This window comes from Camelus dromedarius, chromosome 2 (genome assembly GCF_036321535.1).
Source record: "Camelus dromedarius isolate mCamDro1 chromosome 2, mCamDro1.pat, whole genome shotgun sequence".
Lineage (NCBI taxonomy): Eukaryota > Metazoa > Chordata > Mammalia > Artiodactyla > Camelidae > Camelus > Camelus dromedarius.
The window spans coordinates 71,241,653-71,259,450 of NC_087437.1; the positions used below are offsets into that span (position 1 = coordinate 71,241,653).

General features: G+C 37.1%; 1 protein-coding gene across 3 annotated transcripts in view; it reads left to right on the forward strand.

Annotated features, from left to right (window-relative positions):
* Window positions 1-17,798, forward strand: part of CCDC191 (coiled-coil domain containing 191) — an 82,160-nt gene that overhangs the window by 40,424 nt on the left and 23,938 nt on the right. For 2 of the 3 annotated variants that reach the window (XM_031455483.2, XM_064495150.1), the window contains 5 exons: window positions 438-699; window positions 6,699-7,147; window positions 7,933-8,045; window positions 10,042-10,124; window positions 10,850-10,951. In XM_031455483.2, coding sequence (XP_031311343.1) covers window positions 438-699; window positions 6,699-7,147; window positions 7,933-8,045; window positions 10,042-10,124; window positions 10,850-10,951 — 1,009 coding nt within the window. The remainder of the gene's footprint in view (window positions 1-437; window positions 700-6,698; window positions 7,148-7,932; window positions 8,046-10,041; window positions 10,125-10,849; window positions 10,952-17,798) is intronic. The other variant, XM_010985038.3, reaches the window with a different exon arrangement.

Here is a 17,798-nt window from a genome sequence, read left to right on the forward strand (position 1 = left end):
ATTGTCAGTAATTAATTTTCATTCCTTTCTTTTTCTTGCAAACCTTTGTCTTCCTTAATTTGCAAGTATAGCTGAATGTCTCCCTCATGCATTCATATTTTTAAGAGTAGTTGTCTGTATACCTATTATTTCTGCTCCTTCCCCTCTAAAAGGTCTCAGAAACTGTTTTATGGTAATCAAACATTTTAATATGCCTTTGTGATGTGATAGACCAAAACAGTCACTCCTTCTGAGGCAATGCCTTGAGGTGCCAATGCCTTCTATGAGCAGACCCTTTGCATTAGGGAATTTTATAAAACGATTCCTCTGAGCTTAAAAAAAAAAAAAGGGATAAGCTGGAGTTAAGATGGAGCATTTCTGGTACTCCTTTGGACTTGTGTTTCATTTATATTATCAACTAAAAAGCTGTAAATGACTTCTTTTTTTTTTAATGGAAGCGCTTTGTTGCTTAGAAAACAACAACTGGCCGCTGAGTATAACCGGAAACAAGTTCTCCAGTGCCACTTCACAGAATGGCAGCATTGGCATCGTGCAGAGATCCTGAAGAGAGAGCTGGCTGTAACAAAGGAGGAAACTAGGAAGAAAATGAATGAGTTGCTGAAGGCAGCATCACTAGGGAAACTCAGTGCAAACGTGTCATCAGGCACCAGTCTACTTGAGGAAGCAGCAGCCGTGGAGGAGCCACCTAGAAATGGAGAGGTGCATTGCTTTTCCTTTGCTTAGCCTTTCTGTTTATTGAACACTTGCATTTGAGTTTTGCACTTGTGTAGCCTGGGGTATGTTAGCTGTTGTCAGGTCGCCTGGCCTGGGCTATCCAAAAGATGAGAGCTGCTACAGTACACAGATGTTACCTTTCAGTCAGTGCTGATTTTCTTGAACTGAGTCTTCTTTTATAATCCCACATAAACTTTGGTATAGTTGAAACTTGGTAGTAATGTAATATAGAGAGGGAATTTAAAACAGCTAAGTGAAAGATTCCTTCAGGAACAGATATGTAAAGCATTGTTTACCACTCTTGAAAGCCTCTTACTTGATCATCAGGCATTTCCTGTCTAAATAAGCTTGTGATTTATAAGAGGGGAATATTTAAGTTTTTATTTTCTTAATAAGAAAAATCGTATGTATTAATTGTAGCAATTTGGTAGGAGAAAATGACAGGAATAAAAAGAAAAATAGGCAATAATTCCATCATTTAGAGATACCGCCAAAAACATGTTGAAATGTAGCCATCTGGTCTTTTCTCTATTCAGGCATATGCAGGTTTTTCTCTTTTTATTGTATTTAGCTTTTACATTTTCTTCAGTCAAGTCATTGGGTATCTAATTTGATATAAGACAGGAAAAGGAAGTCCATTTATTTGTCATATTCTTTTTTTTAAATTGAAGTATAGCTTATTTACAATATTGTGTTTCAGATGTACAGGAAAGTGATTCAGTTTTATATATATATACACACACATACACACACACACACATACATATATATTTCAGATTATTTCCCATTATAAGTTATTACAAAATATGGAATATAGTTCCCTGTGCTATGCAGTAAATCCTTGTTGCTTATTTGTTTTATGTATAGTAGTTTGTATCTGTTAATCCCATACTCCTAATTTATTACCAGCCCCTCTCCCTTTCCCCTTTGAGAATCATAAGTTTGTTTTCTGTGACTGTGAGGCTATTTCTGTTTTGTATATAGATTCATTTGTATCATTTTTTAGATTCCACATATAAGTGATATTATGTTTTTTTCTGTCTTACTTCACTTAGTATAATATTCTCTTGGTCCATCCAAGTTGCTACAAATGGCAACATTGCATTCTTTTTTATGGCTGAGTAATATTCTGGGGTGTGTGTGTGTGTGTGTGTGTGTGTGTGTGTGTGTGTGTAATATCTTAAACCAATTGCGTGTTGATGGACACTTGGATTGTTTCCATGTCTTGGCTATTGTAAATAGTGCTGCAGTGAACATTGTGCAAGTGTCTTTTTGAATTAGTTTTCATTTTTTCTGGCTATATGCCCAGAAGTGGGATTGCTAGATCATATGGTAGCTTTATTTTTAGTTTTTTTGAGAAACCTCCATTCTGTTTTCCATGGTGGCTGAACCAATTTACATTCCCACCAACAGTGTACGAGGACTCCCTTCTTCTTCGCAACCTCTCCAGCATTTATTTGTAGATTTTTTTGATGATAGCCACTCTGACCAGAGATGATACCTCATTGTGGTTTGGATTTGCATTTCTCTAATAGTGATGTTGAGCATCTTTTCATGGGCCTATTGGCCATCTGTCTGTCTTCTTAGGAGACATGTCTATTTAGGTCTTCTGCCTGTTTTTTGATTGGGTTGTTTGTTTTTTTGTTATTGAGTTATGTGAGCTGTTTGTATATTCTGGAAATTAAGCCCTTGTCAGTTGCATCATTTGCAAATATTTTCTCCCATTCCATAGGTTGTCTTTTTGTTTTGTTGATGGTTTCCTTTGCTACGCAAAAGCTTATAAGTTTGAATAGGTCCCATTTATTTATTTTTGCTTTTATTTCTTTTGCCTTGGGAAACTGATCTAAGAAAATACTGCTATGATTTAGGTCCAAGAATTGCCTATGTTCTTTTTTAGGAGTTTTATGGTGTCGTGTCTTATGTTTAAGTCTTTAAACCATTTTGAGTTTATCTTTATATATAATGTGAGGGAGTGTTCTAATCTCATTGATTTTCATGGAGCTGTCTAGCTTTCCCAACACTACGTACTTAAGAGACTCTTTTCTCTATTGGATGTGCTGCCTCTTTTGTCATAGATTAACTGACTGTAGGTATGTGGGTTTATTTCTGTGCTCTCTGTTCTGTTCCATTGATTTGTATGTCTCTTTTTGTGCCAGTACCATGCTGTTTTGATTACTGTAGCTTTGTAGTACAGTCTCAAGTCTGGAAGGGTTATGCCTCCAGCTTTGTTCTTTTTCCTCAGGACTGCTTGACAATTCTGGGTCTTCTGTGATTCCATATAAATATTAGGATTATTTGTTCTAGTTCTGTGAAAAGTGTCATGAGTATTTTGATAGGATTGCATGAAATCTGTAGATTGCTTTGGATAGTATGGCCATTTTAACAATATTCTTCCAATCCAAGAGGATGGGATATCTTTCCATTTCTTTGAATCACCTTAAGTTTCCTTTATCAGTGTTTTGTAGTTTTCAGAGTATAGGTCTTTCACCTCCTTGAATAAGTTTATTCCTAGATATTTTTTGATGTGATTTTAAATGGGATTTGGCAGGGGGGAGGGGTATCTTTCTGATATTTCATTATTAGTGTAAATAAATGCAACAGATTTCTGTATATAGTAATCTTATATTCTGCTACCTTGCTGAATTCATTTATTCCAATAGTTTTTGTGTGGAATCTTTAGGATTCTCTGTATAGAGAATCATGCCATCTACAACTACACAGTTTTACCTCTTCCCTTCCAATTTGGATACTTTTTACTTCTTTTTCTTGTTGATTGCTGTGGCTAGGACTTACAGTACAATTTGAATAGAAATAGTGAGAGTGGGTATCTTTGTCTTGTTTCTGAATTTATTGGGAAGGCTTTCAGCTTTTCACCATTGAGTATCATGTTGGCTGTGGGTTTGTTGTAAATTCCTTTAATGTGTTGAGATATGTTCTCTCTATACCAACTTTGGTAGGAGTGTATTTTTCTTTGTAATAATAATCGAATTCTTTTGTTTGTCTAAAATTATTTTCTGCAATATAACATGAGAATTTTCTATGTCACTAAGTCTACTTCTGCAACAGTAGTTCTCAGGTGACAGTATACTACAGAATCAGACCTACTATATCAATTTCTGGGTGGGGGGCACCATATTTTTTTTTAAAGTTCCATAGGTGAACCTGATGAATAACTCCTGATTAAGGACAGCCATCCAGCGCCACCCTTTTTAATGGCTGCGTGATATTCTGTCATGAACCACAAGCTAGAATCTGTGTACCTCCTTCTCTGTTGCTGGACATTTAAGTTGTTTCCAGTTTGTCACTATTACAAACAAAGCTTTAGTGAATAAGTAACTACGTCTTTGCACCCATCCATAAGGCTTCTCTTAGGATAAATACCTAAAAATAGAGTGTATATTTTAAGAACTTATACCAAATTGCCCTTCCAGAAAGGTTGTACCAAAGAAGTGCCTGTTTTCCTGCCTGATAACATATTTATCATTTTTGCCAAGTTGACAGGTAGAATGTTTTTCATATTATTATTGCTTCGACATTTACTTTTTCTTATTACTAGTGAGGTTAAACACTTTAATATTGGCCATTTACATATATCATGTATATATCTGAAAATGGGTATGGAAAGATGAATAATGACTTGTCTCATCATGCCTTTTGTACATTTTTCTACTTGAATATTTATCTTTTTCTTATTTATAGGAGCTCTTTATATTTTTAAGACTATTGACTTATTATATACTTTATAATTTTTTCATTTTGTTTTGTCTTTTTGGTTAATTTATGGTTTGGGGTATTATACACATTTTTATACAGTCAGTTCTATGTTTTTTCTTTCATAATTGCATTTGGCATGTTTGAAAAGCCTTTTGGAGAAGGTCCTCTGCCCCCTCACCTCCACCCCAGGCCCCTTCCATCCCTCCACATGGTACTGCTAGTACCTAACTCAGATGTGTGAAGTTAAACTGGGCACTGGAGGGTCCCCAGCGTTGGTTTTTATTCTGAGTACTGCCAGCAAGTAGGCTGGTTTTAATTTAAGCCTAGTCTCTCAGCAAAGGGGGATCATGAGGATACTTCTTTGGACTTACATAACATTTGGTCCCTTCCCATAGGCAATTTATCCTTCTTTATGTCAGTTAGATAACCTTGTTTCCATTGAGACCCAAGAGAATCTTCTATCTTAGGAAAAATCTGTCTGAAACCTTTTACTTAACAAAGTTCCACTGTTATTTTTAAATGGAAAAAAGTAAGCAGAAAATCTTTTGTTATCTGCATAAACCAGAAAAATTACTCTGTCTATATATATATATATATTAGATAGATACACATATATATAATGTAGAATCAAGAAAAAAGGCTCCAAATCTCTGAAATCAAGAACAAAAGATTTTATCAAGAAAGGATAATATTGTAAAAAATAGAGCAAATGAAAATAAAAGGCTATACTAAGACTCTGTAGGTTATTAAACTCTAATCTTGTCCAGAGCATATAATATAAAGTAAACAAATGAATATATAAAATCTATAGTTAGATGCTCATTAATTATACAGTCACAGAAACTCATGTACCATGCACACATATATTCTATCTTGAATTTTTTTTAATTATCAGTTAGCTAATAGGTGGTTTTCTCCAATTAACTCAAGCTGTTCAATCCTGTTATACTAAGTACAATTTGTACCATTAAGCTTTTCTTTCATTCTCTTACTGTAACCTTAAAAAGTTACCATGATCCAAAAGAAATCTTGTTGCTGTATTCAAAAGGCTTTTATATAGTCTTGCTAGGTTAATAATGTATCATTACCACAGAATTTAAAAGGGCCTAAAACATATACACTGCTTGATGCTAAATTGCTTAAGCAGGTGTTCTCATGAATAAATGTCCACTGACATTTGTGAAATAGAAGGCTATTTTTTAAAGTATTTAACATTTCAGAGTTTCCATATATCACATCTTTTACTTTGGCTGAGTCTATAGACAGTATTTCCATCATCATGAAAAACATCTTTGAGTTCCCAAGTATGGCACCCTGTTAGAGCGAAAAACTTCTAAGATATAAGGTAGTTCACAGTATTTTTCTCTTTGCACCACTGCAGATGGCAGAATTAAAAACTTACCAGACCTTAGTCCGTGGAATCAAACCATTCTAGAAGAGACATTTTAACTGTGACATTATTTTAGCCAGGATAAGTTTTTCTGATTAAGAATTCTGTTTCTTTCCCCTTCGTATAGAATTTGTAATTGAGTGTGATACCTCAGTCTGTTGAATGAGACTTGCATGATGAAGACTTGAAAACTGTTAAGCCATATACTAATACAAAATATAATTAGATAGCATTATTCTTATGTACTGCAGATATTTGCCCAGTGATCTTGGGCTTACAAATATTTCCCACAAATAGATTGTCTGGGAATAGCTGAAGATGGTAAACTTTAATCCAGGCTTTGATCCTGAAATAGACAAGTACCCTGTGATTAGTTTACTGGTGGCAAGAGATGCATTGAAAGAAGTGTTATTAAAGAGCTATTATTACCATTAAAGAGCTATTACTGATTTGTAATTATTCCTTAGTTTTCAGACATTCTTGAGAAAGACTCTATCCTTTGCCACAATATTTTCAGCTTCCTGCAGAATTCAGAGTCAATTCATGCAGATTAAACTCCTGTATAATATATATCTGGAGTAACCTTGCATAATTCACAAATGATCTGTCCAAATGAGATATTTCTAAGAGTACATTTTTCTGATTACAAATATCCTAACCATGGTAGTGGTTTATTCAGCTGAACCCACTCTCCTACCCAGCTTTTGTGGTGAGCAGCAGTGCACGTTCTAAGAGTGATGCGCAGGACTAAGGCTGGTGGCCTCTGGCCGGGTTGCAGGGCAGTTATGCCATTGAACAAAACAGTGCTCAGTAGGTGGATTGGGTCTCATCAGCACAGTCCTTTAAATAGCTGAGCTGTAACACGTTCCTTCTCTCTTAGGTGGCTGCCGTGCCCTCTTTGTGGGAAAAGCCTGCCTCAGGGAGCAGTGGTTGTATGTCTAGCCCTGACCTGGGAAGATCAGCAAAGAGTGTCTTGCAGGTTCCCCTCCAGAATGTCCGTCTGGATACATCTGACGATAAGCCGCTCGAGACTCTAGACGTTGAGCCCTCCCAACGGCCTGGCAGCAACGAGAAGCTCAGAACCAGCAGCCAGAAAGCAGAACCTATTTGCATGGGTCATTTCCACAACCGCCATATCTTCCAGCAACAGCTGATTGAAAAGCAGAAGAAGAAACTCCAGGAACAGCAGAAAACAATTCTGGAGTTGAAGGAAAGCCAGCGGCTGGCAGAGGCTCGGTGGGCAGCAGAGCATGCTGACACCCAGAGCTGCCTGCTGTCATGCCCGAGAGGAGAAGAGGAACCAAAAAGAACCTGCCAGGTGCTTCCAAAGTATGTCCGTTGTATCAGAACACTCTTGGTACTCATTCTTTGGGGTTTTCCACTTTGTGGTCAAAAGGCTCCTGAACTTTGCCCAGCTTCCAGAATCCATAATCTCTCCTTTTCTTTTATTGTGCAGTCACAAAACAGAAGTCTCATACATTGTGATTGGTATGACAGGGACAAACAAGTATTTAAGGCAAGGGGCTGCTTATAAATAAGGATCCAGTTGTACAGTTAGCATTTGCATTGTGGCTGCCTTTGTCTAAGGAGTTCTGTCACTATTCCTCCAGGAAAAAAGAAAAATGCTTACTTGCTCTAACTTGATTTCTGAGTTTCTGATTATATTTAGGGCTGAGAAGCCAGGTCGGACAATATCAGGTCCAAATGGAGCAGCCCTTGGGGATGGCCAATTACCTCACTTAAGTTTGTAGTTGTTTTGATCAAAAGTAAGCATCTTTGAGCCTAAAATAAGAGCCCAAATTTCTCAAAAGCCACTGAAGATGGTTTTAGAGGTACTTGTGACATACTCGATACGTATGAGAGGATAAGAAGTGGGTGGTACCTATTGATTTGAAGCAATGGGATGGGAGTCAGAAAGCCTGACTCACATTGTAGATGCAGGCCAATCACTCAACCTTTCCATGCCTTATTATACTAATTTATCGAATGGGTATAATAATACTCTCAGAGAGTAAGGATTAATTAAAGTTTGTAACATGCTTTGAGTTCCTCAGGTGCAAGGACTTTGAATGAGCTGGTGATTGGTCTAAATTCTTTTCCCTTTTTTTTCCCAGTTCACCTGTTGCCTCCCCTGGGACTGAAGGTGGTAGAAGTGACTCCCGAAATTCTCTTTCTGGACCCAGAAGGAACCGGAGGCAGCTGATGGCACCTCACCCCATACTGAAAGGCAGGGCTATCTTGGTGGGGCCTTGGGGATGGTTATCTTTCCTCCTGGAGTAGAATGTGCTGGGACTGAACCTTCTTGGGTTTGGAGACTTGGCAGAACTCGGTCAAAGTCTAAAATGAGTAGACATGTGAGGAGTGGATACACCAGAGAGCACCATGACTTTCTTCCTGCCCTTTCTGCCGAATTTTTTGTCCTTTCCAGCCAACAAAAAAACAAAAAACAAGAAACAAAAAAACAAACACGCTGAAAGGCTTTATAATTTTTGTATAATTTGAGATTTGGACGTGAGTTAAAAAAGGGCAAATTACACAAATGAGAAAACTGAGTAGCTGCTAAGAATAAACACTGATAAAGATCACCTGTCATTGTACTTTGTGAATGTTAAAATATTGACCAGTTTACAGCAATCCACATCAAGTAATTACATCATTTTGTCATGAGTTGTGCCTTGATGATAGGCTTTTGAAATGAAATCTACAAGCCAGACATTTTAAGAACATTTTTGATGTGCATAGAAATCCTTATTAAACCAAACAGTACTATGAGAAGAAAAGCATTCCTTAGAACCCACCTAGTGAATCTGCTAATTGTTCTCACTATGTACTTAGCCATGCACTGAACATTTGTTTATATGTAGTGGTAGGCACTTTCACTGTTATACTGTGGTTTGTAAATCTGATTTTTAACCTATGGCAAGATTGCTGCCCTAACAGGAAGTGATGAGGACACTGTGCCTGAAGTCCATTCCTATTAGTGAAGAAATTAGCATGCTTTGTATTGACTCTCTGCCAAGTTCAGCAGTTTATGCCATCTTTGCCCACCACTGAGGATGGTCAGGAAATGCTCAGTTTGGTGTGATTTTTTTTATACTTGATTGATCAAAGAGTTAGTAAATTTTGGAACACCAGGCTACTTTTCAAGTAGTCTTTGATGACTAGCTCTAGGAAAGGTGAGAAAAAGTCATATTGCTACAGACTCTGCTTTTCAGGGCTCTCGCAGTTTAATCCTCTAGTCTATTTCTGCCTCCAGAGACCGTCTCATTCCCGCCATCTGTGGCACCCCCACTGTTCTTTCTCCAGCAAAGTAGACACTTAATATCTGTAAGAAATAGCCTGGCAAGTTTTTTGATTACTTCTTGAAACTTGGACTTAAATTTTCCTCTCTGTAAATTAGCACAAGGAACTGAAAGTAACCATTGGCTGACTTACGGGAGCAGAACTTGGTACCCCTCCCACCCACGCCCCTTTGCCTGTGAAACCCCAACTGATGACAGAGTCATATTATCAGGCCATCTTGCACATTTGCTTCTTTTGGATCGATATTTAATAGACTGTCAAGAACAGGAGTCTGACACTCAAATTCATTCAGATGCCAGTTCTCAGATGCCTAATACAATTCCATTTCCTGCCCATCTGGATATCCAAGCCTTAAAACTAGTTTGAAATGTAATCGTCATGACCCCAAACTTCAGTTTGGTGGTGGTGGTTGTTGCATATACAGATATATATATATATATGCAGTGACTTAGGGAAAAGTAGCAAACTCAGTGGGATTTGAGGAGTGATTCTATTCTCAAAGTATTTGTTAGATGTAATTAAAGTTTTCTATTTTCATTAAAGGAACTATCAAGTTAAAATTCTGGTTTCTGGGTTTCACATACTAAAAGTATCATCAAGGCACATAATCTTAATATTTAAAGCAGTAAACGGTTATTCTAATAGATGTGAACAAAAACATAATTGCAAATTGTTCATCATTGTGGAGGATAGGATTGTAGGTCTTTAACCTGTAGGAGGTGTGTATGTGTATACCTACAATTTCTACATTTATATTTTTATATAAATTTTATGCACACACATATATGTTTCTGAGATTGTGAACTCTCAACCTAAAAGAAGACTTCAACAGTAACACTAAACTGTTCTGTAAAATGGAGATGTTTCTTTTACAGTGTTCCTTATATTTTTTATATTGGAACTCTGTTACTATTTTCTAGCAATGGAAGAGAGAGCAGTTCAGCGAGCTGAACGTAGGCGAATCTTGGCAGAGAGGAAGAAAAAACAAGAAGAGGAGAAACTGGTAATAAGTCAAGAATGCAAACTGAGGCAAGAAAAAGGATTTGTATAGGTCTATATTAAAAAATGAGACCTAGCTTGTTTTAAGGTTGCTAAGGAAGTAGAGTAACACCAGCTTTGGAAATGGCTCTTTGCCTCCTGGCCTGAGCTCTGTGATGAAAGGGGAAACGTCAGCATCATTAGTATAGCAGGAAGGAAATGCGACGAAAGTCGATGGGAGCCAGCAACTTGGAAGATTTATGCATAACCAAGACTAACGTGTTATAGGTAGGTGGTCAACCTGATAAGTTTACAAAGGTGGGTAATTCTTACCTTTCAAAGTTTTGACCCGGACTACCAGAAGTAAATGTTGTACCTTCTAAGAAAAAATAAACATTTCTAACAGTTAGGGGGTTTTTGTGTGTGTGTGAAATGGAAGGAAATTTTTTCTTATACTGTATATAGTTTGGATCTAGTGTTTCACAGATGAAAATAAGAACTAAAAAGTAATCATTTTATGATGGAAAGTTAATGGTCTTATTCATGTTTAGTGTCATCTTCCCAAGTAGAGAAGGATTCTTTTGGAGAAACATTTAAGTTATAGGTCAGGTTTTCTACGTTTAATACAAAGTGCAGGCTTCTTCCAGAGACTGGGTGAGCACTTTTGTAGATACTTCCCTCAGCGTAAAAGATCTTATTTCCATACAATACGAGAGGGTTCTGATTTTTACAAATTCTAATCTTGATCAGGCCCAGTTAAAAGCCCAAGAGGAGGAGCGTCAGAAAAGAGAAGCAGAAGAAAAGGAGGCTCAGCTTGAGAAAAAACGAGAGGAGAAAAGACTGAAGAAAATGGTTAGTATTGTCTCTTTGCTCAGTCGCCTGCTCCTTGAAGCCTGTTGTGTGCAATACTGTGGTCCTGTGCACCTTCCCTCCTGAGAACTTCTGTCTAGAACACTCTTCTCTCACCTCCCCCCTCTTCTCTACCTACTTAATGAAAACCTACTCTTTCCTCAGATCTTAGCTCAACATGATTAGCCTTTCCTGCCTTGCCCCACCCTCCTCAATACGCAAGGTTAGGTTAGGACTCAGAGTCTATTTCCTTCAAAGCATTACCGGGGCTTATAGTTATGTATCTGTTTCTTTGTTGTTTTATTCATTTCTGAATCCGCAAATAGACTGTAACCTCCTTAAGAGTAAAGGGAGCATTCTGATGTTGCTCACTGTTGTATTAGCTAGAAATGCACCTGGCATATCATAGGAACTCAGAAAGCGTACTGAATGAGTAGATGAATGAACAAATGGGAGAAAATACAGAAGAAATAAGAGATAAAATTCTTTTCTTTTTCATGATTTTTTTTTGAAGTATAGTCAGTTACAATGGTCAGTTTCTGGTGTACAGCATAGTGTCCTAGTCATGCATGCATATATATACATGTTTTTGTTTTTATATTCTTTTTCATTAAAGGTTATTATTACAAGATGTTGAATATAATTCCCTGTGCTATACAGAAAAATTTGGTTTTTATCTATTTTTATATAGAGAGGTTATCATTTGCAAATCTCAAGCTCCCAAATTTATCCCTTCCCACCCCCTTTCCCTCGGTAACCATAGATTGTTTACTTTTACTATCTCTTTGAGTCTGTAGGTGAGTTCATTAGTGTCATCTTTTTTCCTTTTTTTTTTTTTAGATTCCACATATGAGTAATATCATATGGTATTTTTCTTTCTCTTTCTGGCTTACTTCACTTAGAATGACAATCTCCAGGTCCATCCATGTTGCTGCAAATGACATTATTTTACTCTTTTTTTTAAATCACTGAGCAGTATTTCATTGTATCGGTATGCCGTAACTTCTTTATCCAGTCGTCTGTCGATGGACATTTAGATTGCTTCCATGTCTTGGCTGTTGTAAATAGTGCTGCTATGAACATTGGAGAAAATTCTTACTTTCAAGGTTATTAAATCTAGGTAGAAAGGAAGGTAAGATCTAAAAATATACACCTGTCTTGTGCCTCCCAGAGACCAAAAGAGGACAAGAAGTTCACACAGGACTAGATCCATGAGGATTTTGGAGAAATTAGAGATATTTTCATAGAAAAGAGATTTGAATTGGAAATTGTGTTAGTCAGGGTTCTCCGGAAAAACAGAGCCAATAAACTGTATGTATAGGAAGAGATTTATTATGAAGAACTGGCTCATAGGCTTATGGAGGCTGAGAAGTCCCAGGATCTGCTATCTGTAAGCTGGAGACCCAGGAAAGCCAGAGGTGTAGTTCCAGTCCAAGTCCAAAGGCCTGAAACCAGGGCAGCTGATGGTATAAATCCCAGTTCAGGGCAGGAGAAGACCAATGTCCCAGCTCAGCAGGCAGCCGGGAAGCATAAAACAAGCAAATTCCTCTCTTCTCTGCCTTTTTGCCCTCTTCAGGCCCTCAAGGATTTGATAATGCCAGTACACATTTGGCAGGACAGTCTACTTTACTGAGTCCGTGGATTCAAAGGCTAATCTCATCTGGAAACACCCTCACACACACTCAGAAATGTTTAATGTGGGCACCATGTTGGCACAATCAAGTTGACACATAAAATTAAAATCACAAGCAGCCATTATCAACTTGGCACCCATACACATCTCCTTAAACTGTACCTGGTCTCCAAATAAAGACAACAACAAAGTGATTATTCCGCCTAATATGATACAGCTACCCAGGATACAACCAAAAATGAACTAACCCCTTTCCTGGAAGAGGAGGTAAATTCCTTGAGTGATGTTTATTCTTCCCCTTGTATCCCATAACTTAAATGTTATGATGTGAAATTAACAATACTTAAATACCATGACACAGAGTCAGTACATCTTATGTTACATGATTAGACAATAAGAGAGGAAAGGAAACAAAGATTTGTATACACACAAACATATTCGTTGCAAAATAGGAAGGGAATACTCATGACAATTACAGTCTTCAGCTCTGTAACCGGTCAAGTGGGTGTAGCTGGTATTTATAATTACCTTCTTCCACTCCCCACCCTATCCTTTGTCTTCAGCAAGCATCTCTGCCAGTCGTGGGGGGACCTGAAGGGTCTGGACCGTTAGTAGGCCAGCATGGATTGGGTTGTAGTTTTCCTTTGTCCTTAATCACAGGGCATGGTAGTACTAAGAGATACCCTGAGGGGTCCTCTGTATTCCAGGCATCGTCTCCCTCACCTCTATTGTGGAGCAGTAGTCCAGTCTTCCCTTAGTAGTCAGGACCAATCACGCCAGCCAGCACTTCCTTCTTTATCTGTTGATTCAGATGTATGAGGAGCCCAAAATGACTAGGTGGCAGTTGTAACTTCCAGTTTAATTGAACATTGTTGTGTCTCCTTGTAGAAGCTTTTCCCCATTGGGAACCAAGACCTCTAGGCCAACAGAAACATTAAAGGAAAAGGAAGCAAAAATTTTGCTAATAGTAGTGAGTGGTGCCAATCCCATTTCCACCCCTTGACTCCTGGCCCCCATGAATACTGGCTGTGGGAGAAAAAGAGCACCATGTATATTGAATGCTGACTCAGAGCATATACAGCCTTCTGAAGAATCTTACCCCAGACCTGCAAGGTATTGCCATCTAGCTGGTGCTGAAGCTGAGTCTTCAAAAGGCCTTTCCACCATTCTGGCATTCCTGAGATACTAAGTTGTTTTGAGAAAATAAAAGTCCTGTGGTCAAAAAACTTTGCTAAATGCTGGTTAATGCCATGTTAAACAAGATTCTTTATTAGCTGATTTCTCAGAACCTTCAGCATCCTACCAGGAATCAGGAGTTTCCAGAAGAGGGACACAGTGTGCCAAGTAGCCACACATATCTGACCACAGAACCCTTTTTATAGACCACTCAGTAATTTCGGGTCATGCTACTGTAAAGCAGTGAGACAATTTTAAAAATAAACAGTATAAAAAGTTTCCCCTCTCATATATGTTCATTGTAGAACATTGGGGAAATATAAAAAAGATGGAAAAAATACCTATGAACTCAGGAGTGAAGTAACTACTCTTAAAATCTTAGAATACCTACTTCTGTTCTTTTTCTCTGTGCAATGCTGTCTTTTAATAGTTAAGTTGATAATTTGTGTGTGTAGGTGTATATAGTTTTGGGGGAGGGGATGGGGAAGTAATTAGGTTTATTTATTTATTTAATGGCAGTACTGGGGATTGAACCCAGGACCTCTCGCATGCTAAGCATGCACTCTACCACTGAGCTATACCTTCCTCCTGGTATATGTAGTTTTTAAGCTTCTTTTTTCATCTAAGATTTTATCATGAGTATTTTCAACTCATTACTCAGAATCCTTCAAAATCTTTTTATTTATATGTTGAAGGCCAGTTTTTAAAAACAGCCTTTTTATTCTGGAATACTTTCTCTATTTCTCTGTTGATATTGCTTCCAGGTCCTAGCAATTATGAATTAAGCTGCTACAAACATTCACATACAGGTTTTTGTTTGGACGTTAAGTTTTCAGCTAATTTAGGTAAATACCTAGAAGTGTGGTTGCTGGGTAGTGTGCTAAGTCTATGTTTAACTTTATAGTTAACTGCCAAATTCTCTTCCAAAGTGGCTTTTCCATTTCACATACCCACCAGAAGGTTCCTCTTGTCCCAGCATCCTTGCCAGCAATTTTTAATTATTTTTGCATTTTAGCCATTCTAATAGGTGTGTAGTGAGTGGTATCTTACTGTGGTGTTTATTTGCATTTACCAAACAACAAATAATGTTGAGCATCCTTTTATTTGTTTACTTGCTGTCTCTGTGTCTTATATGGTAAAGTGTCTGTTCAGATCTTTTGCCCATTTTTCACTTGAGTTATTTTCTTATTGCTGGCCTTTAAGGGTCCTTTATATATTCCAGACCAAGTCCTCTACTAGATATGTGATTGTAAATATTTTCTCCAGTTTGGGGCTTGTATTTTAATTCACTTAGCAGTGATTTTCACAGAGGAAGAGGTTTAATTTTGATGAAGTCCAATTTATTGAATTTTTTTCTTTCAGTGGATATGCTTTTAGTGTTATATCCAAAAACTAATCATCAAACCCAAGTCACTCAGATTTTCTCTTATGTTTTCTTCAAGAAGTTTTTATAGCTTTATGTTATACTTTTAGGTTTATTGTACATTTGGGGATAATTTTTACATTAGGTATAAAGTATGTGTCATGTTTTTGTTTTTATTTTTGCATATAGACATCCAATTGTCCAGTATTATTTGTTTAGAAAGCTGTCTTTTCTCTGTTGAATTACATTTATACCTTTGTCAAAAATCATTTGAGAGGGAGTGGCAGAGTGTGTGCTTAGCATGCATGAAGTCCTAGGTTCAATCCCCAGCACCTCCATTAAAATAAATAAATAAATCTTTTTAAAAAAATCAGTTGACTACATTTGTGTGGGTCTTTTTGGGGGCTCTGTTCTGTTCTGTTGATCTTTGTGTGTAGTCCTTTGCTGATGCCACATTGTCTTTGATTGCTGTAGCTTTATAATCTTACAATCTCACAGTGTGAATTTTCCCACTTTATTCTTTTTCGGAATATGGCTATTCTGGTTTCTTGATTTTTCTGTGTAAGTTTTAGAACAATCTTGTCAATATGTACAAAAAAGCTTGCTACATTTGGCACCATGTTGTGATTGACTGGGATCATATTGAATCTGTAGATCAAATTGGGAGAATTGACATTTTTACAACATTGAGTCTTTAATCTGTAAACATGGTATAGCTCTCCATTTATTTAGATCTTTGATCTGTTTATGAGCTATGTTTGTAGCTTTCCACACATCTTATATATATTTTGTTAGATTTATACCCAGGTACTTCTTTTTGTGATGCTGTTGTAAATAGTGTCTTTTTAAAATTTCAGATTCTGTTTATTCATTGCTAGTAGGTAGGAACACAATTCATTTTTGTATGTTGACCTTGTATCCTGCAACCATGATAAACTCATTAGTTCTAAGAGGTTTTTTTTTAATAGACTTTTTGGAATTTTCTACATAGAGCACCATGTTGTCTGCCAATAAAGGCAGTTTTATTTCTCCCTTTCTAGTCTGTATACTTTTCTTTCTTTTTCTTGCCTTATTACATTAGCTAGGACTTCCAGTGCAAGGTTGAATAGTAATGAGAGAAGGCATCCTTGCCTTATTTCAGATCTCAAGGGGAAGACTGAGTGTGGTCACCATTATTGTCATATATGTAATATATTTTACTTTCATATATACTATAAATACCCATCATCTTGTTACTGTTATTGCTTTAAACAGTTATATTTTAGTGTAATTAAAAATAAGCTGAAAATTATATTTTACTTCATTTCTTCCATTTCTGATGCTCTTTATTTCTTTACGTAGATCTGAGTTTTTAACTATATTGTATTCCTTCTACCTAAAGAACGTCCTTTAACATTTCTTATAGTGTTGGTCTACTGGTAGTGAATTCCCTTAGTTTTGTTTGTTTGAGGAAGTCTTTATTTCTCCTTCACCTTTGAAGGATATTTTTACTAGGTAAAGAATTCTGGGTTACAGTTATTTTTCTTTCAACATTTTTAAAATGTGACTCTGTTGTCTTTTTGCTTGTCTGGTTTCTGGCAAGAAGTTTGCTTTAATTCTTATCTTTGTTCCTTTGTAGGCATCTTAGTCTGCTCAGGCTGCCATAACAAAATAGCTCAGAGCAGGTGGCTTAAACAACAGAAATTAATTTTCTCACAGTGCTGGAGGATGGATGTCCAAGGTCAAGGTGCCAGCATTGTTGGTTTCTGGTGAGAGCGCTTTTTCTGGTATATAGTAGGTCACCTTCTCACCACATCATCCCGTGTCCTTTCCGCAGTGCATGCACACAGATGGAGAGATAGAGTATGTCAACTCTCTGGTGTCTCTTTTATAAGGATACAATCCCACCCTGCAGGACTTCATTTACCTTAATTACTTCTTTAGAGGCCCCATGTCCAAATACAGCCACACGTAGTCGGGGTGGGGGTTAGGGCATGAATATATGAATCTGGAGGGGAACACAAACATTAAGTTCATAATAGTAGGTAACATGGGTTTTTCCCCTCAGCTGCCTTCCAGATTTTTTCTGTCTTTGTTTTTTAGTAGATTGAATATGATGTCTAGGTGTAGTTTGTTTGTTTTCCCTTCTTGGTGATCTTTAAGTTCCGTGGGTATGTGGTTTTGTGTCTCGCAGTAACTTTAGGACTTATTTACCCATTATTTCTTGAAATGCTTTACCTGTCTCATTTTTTTCCTTTTCCTTCTCGGATTCCAGTTATGCTTGTATTACATTGTTTGATATTGTCCCACAGCTCTTGGATGCTCTGTTGTTTTTTTCACTCTTTTTTTTCTCTTTGCGTTTCAGTTTGTGTGATTTCTATTGCCCTAACTTCAAGTTACGTGATTCTTTCCTCAGCTGTGTCAAGTCTAGCGATAAGCACATTGAAGGCCCTCTTGGTTACCATGTGTTTTTGATTTCTAGCATTTTCATTTGACTATTATAGTTTCCATGTCTCTGGTAAAATTACCTATCTGATCTTAAATGATGACCACCTTTTCCACTGGAGTCTTTAATATTATCGTAAGTTATGTAAAACTTCCTCTCTGATAGTTCCAACATCTCTGTCATATTTGAGTCTTGTTCTGATAGTTACTTTATCTTTTCAGACTATGTTTATCTCTTGTCTTTTGATATCTTA